This window comes from Erithacus rubecula (genome assembly GCF_903797595.1).
Source record: "Erithacus rubecula genome assembly, chromosome: 20".
Taxonomy (NCBI): Eukaryota; Metazoa; Chordata; class Aves; order Passeriformes; family Muscicapidae; genus Erithacus; species Erithacus rubecula.
Window position 1 is genome coordinate 125087 of NC_136672.1, and position 12405 is coordinate 137491.

At 42.7% G+C, this 12405-nt stretch overlaps 1 protein-coding gene across 1 annotated transcript in view; it reads left to right on the plus strand.

Annotated features, from left to right (window-relative positions):
- The first annotated feature begins 8911 nt into the window (after positions 1 to 8911).
- Positions 8912 to 12405, plus strand: part of COX10 (cytochrome c oxidase assembly factor heme A:farnesyltransferase COX10) — a 108992-nt gene continuing 105498 nt past the window's right edge. The window contains exons 1-3 of the mRNA XM_079323163.1: positions 8912 to 9079; positions 10249 to 10373; positions 11795 to 12119. Of these exons, the coding sequence (XP_079179289.1) occupies positions 9037 to 9079; positions 10249 to 10373; positions 11795 to 12119 (493 nt within the window). The 5' untranslated portion in view covers positions 8912 to 9036. The remainder of the gene's footprint in view (positions 9080 to 10248; positions 10374 to 11794; positions 12120 to 12405) is intronic.

Below are 12405 nucleotides of genomic sequence, written 5' to 3' on the forward strand. Positions count from 1 at the left end.
TTTTAGAAACCCAGAAAGCTTCCTTAATGCTGTAGTAATGAAGGTGCTTTAAGGGATTTAAGTAATGCAGTAGCCAAATTCAGGTCAGATTGCTAAAGTTGCTAATGTTAATGATGCAACTCCTACAAGTTTCTCCATATAACAAAATCAAGCTTAAACTTGACTTATAATTGCAGAAATAGGCAAATAATTGCTTGGTAAATACCAAATACAAACTTTTTGGATGGCACAGAAAATTACAAAGGTCTCCTGAAGGTGAATATGTGAACTAAAACCCATGACTTATAGAAAAAAGTCACATTGGCCTGTTTTGAAAACAGAGTACCCTGACAACATGATGCAGGAGGGGTTAATAAGTGGTGATGACCACACTGGTTTCTCTCAGTCTCAGTATTCAGTACAAATAAGTGGAAAATAGTTTTTCCTTTATAAAAACCTTCATCTTTGTTGGTCCACCTCTGACTTGTGTGATTGCCCACTGTGAAGCATGGCTGTTCCTTTCCTGTCTCTTTCTCAGAGGTTCAGATAGGGCAACTCAGTGATTATTAGTTCTTAAAACCAAGGTAGTCATATATATGGGAAATGGTCTAATGGACAGAGCACTGAGGGTTCTTCATGCTATTTTGGGTGAATCTGAGCTTAATTTCCCTCTCTATGTGACCAGGCTGATCACATTGAACTCAGAGTTCTGAGACAAATGTGCTATGTCAATTTTTATGTTGCACAATCACCAATTTCTCCACATCAACAGGTACTACATCATGTTGTGCTCACACACAAATTCAGTTGTTTTCAGCAGGCTTATCTCTTTCCAATTTTAATGAACACTAATCCTGGTTGCATTCAGGCTCAATTTTTCTCCAAATAACCAATAACCTTCTGAATATATTTCTCTAATATTTTCTGCATTCTTTTTCCTCCGTCTTGCACTTTGAAGGATTGGAGGATACTTTTGATATCTTCAGTAGCTTCCTATACCACTGTGTACTTTTCAGTCCAAACATTTTTTTTTATATTTCATGCTTCTCAGTGCACAGGCTGGAAACCGATATGATGAAAACTTCATGATTCCTGACTGAGGTTGGGCCCATCAGGTCTCTCCTTCCAGAATGTGGATGAAGGGACACTTCAAGGAAACAGCTCTCAAGAAGCAATTTTGCAGGCTCTTGCTTTGTTTCAGTGACCCACAAAAATACCATTCCCTTGTTCAAATGGGGATTTGTGAGAACCCTTTAACAGGACAGGACATTCTATAATTGCTTGTCAAGGCACAAACCACAGAATTTTATACCTTAGGTAAAGGTGTAAGGTGTAAGAATTATTATAAATTTAATTAGAATTATAAGTTCCTTGTAAGAATCTTTAAATGATGGACTGGTAGACCAGGCAGAGAAGAAATGTCAATCTCAATCAGTGAATTAAAACATTCAGCTACATTTACTGTCTTACATTTTCTTCTGCTAGGTCAGGCCAAGCAAAGTTGATGCTAATCAGTTGAGAAAACTACAAATGTTTTGAAATAATGTGGATTAAGAGAAAGTGCATTATTTGGGCAGACATTAAATATTGTGCATAGATATAAATAAATATTATTTCCAGCTCAGCCTCTGGTTCGTCTCCAACATGCCACAAATTCATCACAACCTGAATGGGTGTTGGGGGTTGAGTGTTTTTCTGTGTCAATTGAAAGAATTTTTCCCATTATCATGCCAATGGAGCTGGCTGGGCTACACCCAGGGTCACTGATGAGTCCAGACAAAAGGGGTGGGTGGGAACGGCTCCCGGAGGGGCCTCTGAGGCTTCCGGGAGGGGACTCGTGTTTCCGGCGAGCTGGGAGCAGGACGCCCGGGATCTTCAGCCACGCGGCCGGAGCACAGCAGAGCCAGACCCTCTGCGATCACCTGCCCTGCATCTGCCCCGTTCCAGCCTCCTGCCTCTGCGGACACAGCTGATCACCCGGACACACCCGGTGAGCGAGGAGCCGCCGCTCCAGCCCGTTCCCACCGAGACCGGCATGGCCGCTGCCGCCCCCCACCCCTCCTGCCTCCATTCCCGTCTGCCCTCGGCAGCTCCGGGCTGGGACTAAGCACAGAGACAATGTGCTTGCATCTAAAGGGACTGACACCGAGTTATCTATTTCGTTCTGTTAGCAATTTTAACTGTTATTGTTTTCTGCTTGTACAGTTAGATATATTAGTAAAAGAGCTGTTATTCCCACCCCTCTTATCTCTGCCTCAGAGTCCTTGATTCAAACAATTATAATACTTGGTGGGGGGGAGTGGAACCAAAGTCTCTATTCCAAAGGGAAACTTCTGTCCTTACTGGCAGACACCTGTCCTTTCAAACCAGGACAATGGGGTAGTGTGTTAACAAATGCCTGACAGACTATGCAAACTTCCCAGGAGGTTCACCTGCTGTACTTGACCAACTGCTGTTGTTTGCCAAAATTAACCCTTGGAGATGAGGGTGGGTATGAGTTACATTGAACTTGTTTCCATGTTGATACAATAACTGTCAGAACCAAATGAAGAGCCCTGGGTGGAAAAGAGCTCTCAACCTAATAAGAACAGCTACATTATTATCTGCAGAGTAGCAGGGACAGATCTGTGATAGTTAAAATTTGACTTTCAAAACCTGTTCCGAATTACTGACTATCTCAAAATGGCTTCTCTGTAGGCTGTCTCTTTCATCTCTTGCTATTTTTAATAGCCTACTATGAATCATTTTGATATATTGATAAATGTTATCCTTTCTCCAAGATATTTGTTACGGTTGTCAGCTGCAGAGGCTAATGTGAGCATGGTTAGTTAGGCTGGGATGTGAGAGCTTCAAAAAATGATTGTTTGGCTCAATGATTTATAACAACTCTGTCCCAAATGTCCATAAATAAGGAGAATGTGTATTCTGCTTTCCTATGATGAGGAAATCTTCAGCTTTCTTAGTTGAAGCTGAGGAGGGTGGTGCTGGACCTGGTTTGTCTCTCAGGATGATGTACTCCATGGGTTCCATTGGAGTCAGTAGTATTGCCACATATTTTTGAGGGACGTGGACCCACTGCAGCAGCCAGAAGTCCAAACAGGAAGCCTCTGAATGATGTCACTTGCCTGGCACATAAACGCCTTCCCCTGTGGAGAGATTTCTGCATAGTCTGACAACATCTCCATGAGACACTGTTCCATGGAGGCTCAAGATCAGTGCTCTACAACAACTCTGCTTCCTGAAGCAGGGCTGCTACACCTGCAGCCCTGCAGCCTCCTCCACATATTATTCCAACCAGAGGCTCTCCCTTTCCTGAAGATGTGGGGGGAGCAGCCTGCAAGTAGATGAATTTTCCTGACCATGGCAGCCTTCTCCTGGAATCAGCTTGCTTAGGAGATTGGATCTGCAGCCTGTGGGCCAGAAGCAACTTGTAGAGTCTGTAGTCAACAGGACACATATGGTATTTCTCAAAACAAAGGAACTTGCTGTGTCTTGGATGCATTTTGCGACTGGAAACAAAAGCAAGGCATAAATTTACTTTGCCCATGTAGCATCCCAGGCTTTAAGATGATGGGGAAGGACACAGACTACTGCTTAGAGCAGTAGGGCTGAGAGGTCTGTGCTGCACCTCCTGTTACAAACTCTACTCTGTTTGTCTTATGTGACACTTTTTTTCCTCAGAAACTAAATTGATTCTCTCACAAATTAGAAAATAGAAAACATTCCTCCCTTCATAGCAAGAAGAAACACCGATGTTTGTCACTCTTCTCCCACAAGGACTCGTCTAGTTTTACACTCAGGAGCAGGAGGGAAACCAGTCTTCCTCTCCCATCTCCCATTCGGGAATACTGTGCTTGTCAGTGAGGTATGTGTAAATAAGTTATTGCAAGAAATTACTTCAGGCTGAAAGACACTTCCCCAAAATACTTAATATATGTGTACTGAGCACTTTCTGAGTAGTTGCTGAGTACAGGAGATCATGTATGCAAGCTGCTTCTTCTGTTTTAATCTAATTTCCTCTCTGCTCTTAATAAATCTTACATTTACTAGATCTTCTGAGTCCTGAACAGCTTGGGAACTTGACATAGATTTTCCAGGAAATGAAAGATCTCTGAAAGAAGACATGACAAAAACAATGAAAGGGGTTCTGGACTTATTCAGGCACCAATTCTCAGCTGAAGGAGCACAGGACACAGGTCCTTTTTTCAGAAAATAATTTTAAGAGTAAAAGGCTTACAGAAATAGTTATTCTTGACTGCCTGAGAATTTTAGGGATAAAAGATATCCTGTCTTGTCACAAGCAGCAATGTAAGGATGAGTTTAAAAGTGCTGGCTGATGTGATGCGGCATTGTAGTGGGTTAAGTAGCTCCTTGCTGGATCGGTGTGGCTGGTTGCTGCTGCCATAGGAAAGGTTTTGTCATTTATTGGGAGTGACTTTCCTCATGCTGACTTCAGCAGGGCTCATCTCCAGCAGTAAACCTTGCTGTTTACTCCCCATCACCAACATGTTTGTACCAGATTGGACATTAACTCCAAATCTGATTGCAGCTGAATTTACTCAGCGAAGTTTTACCTAAGGAAAGACTGGAAGTTTTTCACTTGAAGTGAGTGATTATGACTCGTAGTCCATTGCATGTGGCAAAGAAAAAGACAGACTTTCAAAAAAATTACATCCCCCAGTTTCAGCACAAGGCCACCTTGGACAGCTCAGAAGAGGCAGCAGTTTTTAGCTTCTGCTGATTTCCTATGATATATTTGAACTCTACTTTGGGAAAGAAATCACTCTGGCATACCACTTCAGATCAGCAACTGAGCCCTGATCTACCAGAAGTACTACTTCATTCATTCTTGGAAGCTTTAACTACTCTGTAACACTGGAATCAGGATGGTGGGAAGGTTTGGGGGTTTTTATGTTTTTGATGTTTGGTGTTTTTTTACCTGCTAATTTCCATGCAGAATTATTTGCTGAGGGCAAGTATTTAATAACATGGGAGTGGCATGTTTCAAGCTCCTCTTGGTTGGTATCAGTAGATTTTGCTCCTGGTTGTGAGGTTTCTTCATTGAAGACCAAATTTTATACAATACACAGAATTAGACAATGGTTTGGGTTGGAAGGGATGTTAAAGCACCTCTCGTTTCACCCCCTACCATGGGCAGAGACACCTTCCACTAGGTCAAATTGCTCCAAGCCCTGTCCAACCTGCCCTTGGGTACTTCCTATGCTTCAATATTGGATTGATGTAAAAGCATCAGTGCATCACAACATTAAATTGTAGAAAATCCCTGAAAATCCCAAATCCATGGCAGTACAAGTAACTCAAAGAACTACTTAACTGATCATCAGGATCACTGGGAGTCTCTCAGCGACAAAAGGTGTGACAAGCCCTGACTCAAGATCTCAGGAGGGGTGTAACTGAAGCGTTGAGCAGAGATTGCCTTAAGCAGTCAATCAACTTTCTATCATTAGAGTTTGGCCTGGCCTTTAATACTTCCTTAGCTCTTTCTATCTGCTATTTTTGCCTTTCTGATATGTCCTAGTGCCCTTCACTTTGGACAACATTTCTTATTCTACATCCTGGGCCCCCAAAATCAAATACAGTTTGGCTTCACCAACTAACTGCTTTAAGCTCCAGTTCCCCATGGTGGATTATTAAACTAAATACCAGTCACCAGCTTCAAGTGCCTCAAGTCTCTGTGGAGCTCTAACATTAATGCCACATTCTGTGAATCAAGAAGAACATAATATTGTTATAGTAGGTCTTGAAATCATTTTCTGACAACACATGAATTTACAAGAAGCCTTGTTGGTGTTACATGAGAGATTTTAACATTGAAGTTGTCTCTACAAATTTGTCTTTCTGTGTATCAAACTATTGCATTCTGCTGCTGAGATGTAATTAAGCCCCACCAATCAGCTTTACAGTAGTGCTAATAGGAAAAAGGATCATATAAAGTTTTTAATATGTGCTCTATTATTAACATTAATGGCAATTGTGTGATTAAATATCCCTTGCATCAGCCTGGGAACAAATCTGTAGGTGCAAATTTTATGAGCAAGGGAAGCACTGCAGATGCTGAGCAACTGCCCATCTTGGCAGCTAGCAAAATGCTAGAGATGCTTCAGGAATTGTTCTGAACCAGAATGGTGACCTTGGAGCCCTGTGACAAGAAAAGAGTCTCTGGCAACCCTCTCCCTGGTCCTGTGATAGAGGTACTGAGCTTTTATTAGCTAGATGGTGGGAGCTGAGTGGGGAGAGTGCTGGGAGCTCCCTGGAAGGTCCATGTTCCCCTTCTGTACACCATAGTTCCTGGTGCTTTCTAGAGTATTTTGTGGGGCCAGGTCTGTGGAATCAGTGTTGTGCAAAGTCAAACCTTCAGTAATGAGATCCAAAGCCTGTGGAGACCTTTTGGGCTCAAATACAACTCAGACATTTGGATACTTGCATCCACTAAAAATCCTAAGATTATTTATTTTCTCTCTAGGAGTAGCTTTGGTGGTTCAACCCAAATGGGTATGTGACATTTTGTGTGCCCTAAATCCTCATCACAAGGTGATATTGTTCTGTCTTGATGTCCATGGATAACATTCTCTTTAATTAGAAAAGTAATGTTATATCTCCTCTCTCCAGGGGTGCAATTTATTGCCCAAGTGAAAGGCAATGAAAATCTTTTTACCTTAAATCTCAGGCTTGATGCTGAGCACTTGACTGCCTCAATCTTTTGCTCTCTGACCCAAACTGCCCTAAAAGCAACTAACCATTTTCACCCTCTATGTAATCATTGCATGTTGCTGCGTGCCATGTGTTTGCTGCGTGATGTTTTATTTTCGCAAGTGCAAATTAGAGGGCAGAAAAAAGGGCAAAAAGTAGAGATGCAAACAGGAACAGTGAAGTGATATATGCTTGGCAACAAGAACTCGGAGTAAAACATTAACTATGAGAAATGTGAAGTCCTAACTTCTCCCCAGCTCCCCAAGTAGAAGGACAGTGGAAATAAATGCTTTGAAGTAGGATATTCTCAGTGAATTAGAGTGAGTATTTTCATATTATCCTTCTAATAATGATTTAAGATGACTTTTGCATGAATTTAAGCACTATAAAGAAATGAAAGCCTGGGAGGAAGATTGTTCTGAGGAAGATTTCCATGAAAAATTATTGAGAATAACATTCAAAAGCATTTAAATGACTTGTAGCCTACATCATCTGAACCTAAACTCTTAAGAGAAAACATTTTAAAGATGCCTGGGGGTGCAATTACACCATACTCCTGGAGCAGTCCAAACAATTCCCTTCTCTTTTTGTTCAGATTCTGGTCCAAGGCCCTTCATCTGTGCCTTGCTTTAGCTTTTCAACCTTTTCAACAGTGCCTGCGCAGGGCCAGTTCAAACAGTATAACCAGCAAATTTAGTAATTTCTCCCTTTCAGGTTAGTAGGTTGAATCTGCTTAGCAAAGGATCCAGCCACCTCCTGAACATGTATGAGGGCAGGATGAGGTGACATCTGCAAAAGCTCTTCAGTGTGATCCCATGAAATGCATATTTTTACCCAAGAAGTAGAGAAACCAAACTTTCAGTTTCAAAAATGACTTTAGAAACTAAACACAGATTTTTTTTTTTTTTTTTTTGTATTTTTAACTAGGCATTCAGCTCCTGATTCATTTTTTATTCGCCCTCCCTTGGCTGTTTTACAAGGATTTTGCAATGTCCCAATGCACTTCTGGTCACCCTCTTGCTGTGCCAGAACACCACATCCTGGCTACAGCTGTTTCCTGGGGATGAGCCTAGGGATGCAGCAGAGGGAACAGCCCCAGCACCTGGCAGAGGCTTTGAGGATGCTCCAGGCAGGGCTCTGGGCACTTCTTCATGGGAAGGGTGACCAGCATCTCCTGTCTGGCCCCAGCTCCCACCTGAAAACTGTCCCCAGTTCCTGCACTCCAAAAATGACACCCCGTTTCTTCTTCCCTCAGGGTCACTGGCTGGTTTGCTGCGTGGGAAACTGCTCTGGCACTTGTTCTACAGGAACAGACTCACCCACATCTCCCCCCAAGAAATGTTATTTTTTGCCAAAAACAACCTTTCATGATAAAAAAAGTCCTTAATTCAGTTTATTTTTGAAACTTTTTGTTTCATTGTTTGTTGTTCCATGGAAAACATGTGCTAATCACATACAGTGTATATGGTCATTTACATTTTCATCTCAGTGTTGATGATGACATCTCAAGTTTTGGACTTGTATAACTGATCTTGTTTGTACATACAAATTTTCTTCCTCATTATCTGGAGTGCTGTGTCCAGTTCTGGATTCCTCAGTAGAAGAAAGACAAACTACTGGAGAGGTCCAGTGAAGGCCACAAAGATGATGAGGGGTCTGTAGCATCCCCATATGAGGAGAGATTGTGGGAGCTGAGCCTGTTTAGTTTGGGGAAGAGTGAAGGGGATTTCATTAATGCATATAAATAGCTCCAAGGATGCCAGTAGGATGGTGCCAGACTCTCCTCAGTGGTGCCCAGTGACAGGACAAGGAGCAATAGCCAGGAACCATAACACATGAAATTGCATGGAGGGTGGCCAGAGGCCTGGAAGAGCTGCCCAGGGCGGGTGTGGAGTCTCCCTCTCTGGAGACATTCCACTCCCACCGAGATGTGTTCTTGTCACCCGCTCTGGGTGGCCCTGCCTGGACAGCGGGGTTGGAGCGAGTGATCTCCAGAGGTCCCTTCCAATCCAAACCATTCTGGGAGTCTGTTATTTTAGGTCATTTATTTTGTAGTGGTAGTGGCTCCTTTCACGCCGCTTTTATATATTGGCCTGAGGAATGTCAAACTTCGGTACGAAAAACTCCCACTAGTCCAGGGCACGGCCACCCCCCACAGGAAAGCAGCCCTGGCAGCGTCCGAGGACCACGCCTACACTGCCTACACTACCGCCCCTCCCGTCGGGCCAGCCCCGGAACGGCCGCTCCGCCTCCGCGCAAGCGCTAACCCGGAAAACGTTTGGAGGTCGCGCAGGGAAGATGGCGGCGCCCAGGCGGTGAGGGGAGAGCGGCGCAGCAGCCGCGGCCATGACCGCCGCCCGCCGCTGCCGCCGGCCCTTGGCGCTCGCAGGTACCGCGGAGCCGTAGGGCTAGAGGGCCGGTGTGCGCTCGGGTCGGGCCGGGACGGTCCGGGACGGGACGGGGTTGCTCTGTGGAGCGGTCCCCGGACCCTGCACGGCCAATGCGTGTTCGCGTTCGCGTATGTGGGGTCTCACCGTGTTCCGCACTGCGCTGTGTGTCCTCCACACGTGTTTGACTTTGGTGCTGTTCTATGGCATCTGCTTCCTCTCAGTGCTGCTCCGGCAAGATAATTTTGTGGATAGTGTATATGGTAGTGGACAGTACTGTGTCGGACGGTACTCCATCGCCCAGGCTTCCTGAGCTCAAGCAGCGTTTGGACAACGCTCTCAAGGTCAGATTATTGGCGTGTCCTGTGGAGGGCCAGGAATTGAATTCGATGATCCTTTTGGGTCTCTTCTAGCTCAGGATATTCTGTGAAAATGTGTCTTACTGGAGTTTAGGAGTTTGGAAGAAATACTCAGAATTATTGGGACATGACTACACTTCAGTTTTGGGCCCCTCGGGATAAGAAAGAAAAGGAGAGGTTGGAATGTGTCCAGGGAAGGGAACAGAGCTGGGGAAGGGTCTGGAGAACCAGAAGCAGTTGACGGAGCTGCTGGGGCCTCAGCCTGAAGAAAACGAAGCTCAGGGGAGCTTGCCAAGTTCTCTACAATTCCCTAACAGGAGACTGCAGCCAGGTGCGGGTCGGGTTCTACTCTCAGCGAACAAGGGACGGATAAGCAGAAGCAGGCATAAGCTGTGCCAGGGGAAGTTTATATTGGATATTAAGCAAAATTTTGTCACTGAGGAGGTGGTCAGGCACTGGTACAAGCTGCACAAGGCAGTGATGGAGTCACTAACCCTGTAAGGGTTCAAAAAAACATGTGGATTTAGTACTTAGGGGCATGGTTGAGTGGTGGAACTGGCAGTGCTGAGTTAATATTCAGACTTTATCTTAATGGTATTTTTCTTCTTTAATGATTCCATGATTCTGCACTATTGGTTCTTTCTCCTACCTGGAGTGGCAAACTTTTTCCCTCACTTGACCCTGGTTCCCATTTGTTGGAGTGTCCTGTGTCACAGCTGACAACAGGCACTGTAGTCTTATTTAGGAGCAAACTCGGTGGCAGAGAAGAAATGAATATACCATTCCCTTTTTTCTTGTTTTCCTTTAAACAGGATTATTTGTTTGGCGTCTGAGGAACACTGGCATACAGCAGATACCATGCCAGTTTGTGCACCTTTACCATGTGGCCAACAACAGGTTGATTACCTTTCAGTACTTTAACTTTCTCAAACGAATGGTAAGTTGAGTGTAGTTATCCTGTGTTTCTCGTTCACCCCGTGTGATAAGTCAAAATAGAGATTAGTTGACAAAAGTTTTTCTTATCAGCCAAACTCAGGCAATTCTAAGCGTCTCCATTTTTCACTAAATCAGAGTTAAAGCACTTCATATCCTAAAACATCTGAGGCTGGAGGAAACCTTTGTAGCAAGGACAGTGCTGCAAAACCTCCTCTGCTTGATAGGAGGCTTCTCTGCCGCTGAAATAGGGCACTCGTCTCCTGTTGAGAAACATGACATAAAATTCTTTTAAAATTATTACTTATAAAAATGCTGCTAAAGTCACATTTTGGCTAGCAGTCATACGAGTGGAACTCACTTATAAAGATGGTGTGCTCTGAGTTAATCAGTTTATTTGAGTCAAAATTCCCAAGCTCATTAAGTTAATGGGTTACATTTACAGTGTGCTATTAGTTTTAGGTATTAAAAGAGCTGTAATTATCATTCAAACCCTTGAAATTGCCTCTTCTTCTTTGACCAGTTTTATCATATGTAAGTAGACGGTAGAAATTTTTTTTAATTGTGCTGCTGATTTGAACTGTATTGGCATGGCTCATTCAGAGTTGCAGACCACTCTTCTTCATTGTAATTATTACTGTGTACTTGAAATCAGGGTTAGTTGAAAGTTATGTCTTTCTATTCTTCTGGTGCTTGAAATATATAGAGTATTTTGGGGAAGAAAATGTGAAGGAGAGTCTAAATGTTCTTTTTCTTATTCTGTCTTTATTCTGTGAGCTCTAAAATAGAGCAAGCAACTCTCTCCTGCTTTGTTGTTCAGTATATATTCCTTTGAAATTAATTGTTTAATTAATGAACAAAAAGTTTGGCATACATAATGATAGACTGATGTGGGAGATTATTTTATATCATAGGTGGTAGACTGTATTTTTTGGCATATTTTTAATTTTTTCATTTCTTAGATATGCACAAGTTTGTACTTGTATTTGGAAACTGAAGTTGTATGGGCATTTGTATATTTTTCTATTTAAAGGTGAATTTTGTTTGGTCAAATGATCTTGGAGGTTGTTTATTATTCTGTGGAATTTATTAGTTGTATGTTAAGTCGTGTTACCTGGTAGTTTTGAATATAGATAAGAGTTTGCTTTTATAGCTATTTGGGAGGAAGTAAACTTATTCAAATGCAATTCTCCAAGCTTACATAAACATTATTGATTCAGCTGTGAGTTGTAAAGCTGCTTTTGTAATGTCTAAGCCAACTTTAGAAACCTTTCTGTGTGTGAAATAAGTGTCTGAAATTCAGACTAACTCAGTTGTGTTATGGAAGTAATTCTCCTAACAGGAATAAAATAGCAATAATATTGTTGGTGTTATTAAAGTGAAATATCTTTATCAATTTGTTTTAACATGTCTCATTGTATTTAGTATGTAACACGGTGCAACAAAGTCCTCAGCCAACGAGCCAAACCCAAGTCCGATTCAGTTGTGTCTCCTTATCATGAGCTTCAGCAATTGGATCAGGAAAAAAAGGTTGTAAACAAAATTAGCCCAGTTTCACCTGTACATCAGTTGTGGTCTGAGACATCAAGCAGAAATGAGTTGAGAGAAATGAAATCAGCTGCAGAAACTGAAGACTCAGTCATACCAGTGGGAACTGAATCCAAAGAAGATAGACGATGGAAAGAAATGAAGCTACGGCTGGATGATATGCCAGGAATTTTGGCACGCCTGTCCAAAATCAAGCTTACAGGTATTACTGGTAATTTTCCCTCATTTTTCTGCATTCTGTTTGATAGCAGAATTCTTTGGGATCTTACTGGTATGGTTTAGCTTTGCATGTTTACTGATGCTAAGTTGGATCAATTTCATCAAGTATGTGCTACAAAAATTGTTTTACGGAAGCATTTAATAATTTTCTCATTACATTTGTTGAAAAACAGTGAGAGGAGCTTTCGTCCTGCTGTCAGCTAGTTTCTGGGAAATAACCAAGCATTAGTAGACAGACTAAGGTGGAATGGGGTAAGGAAGTGAATTTA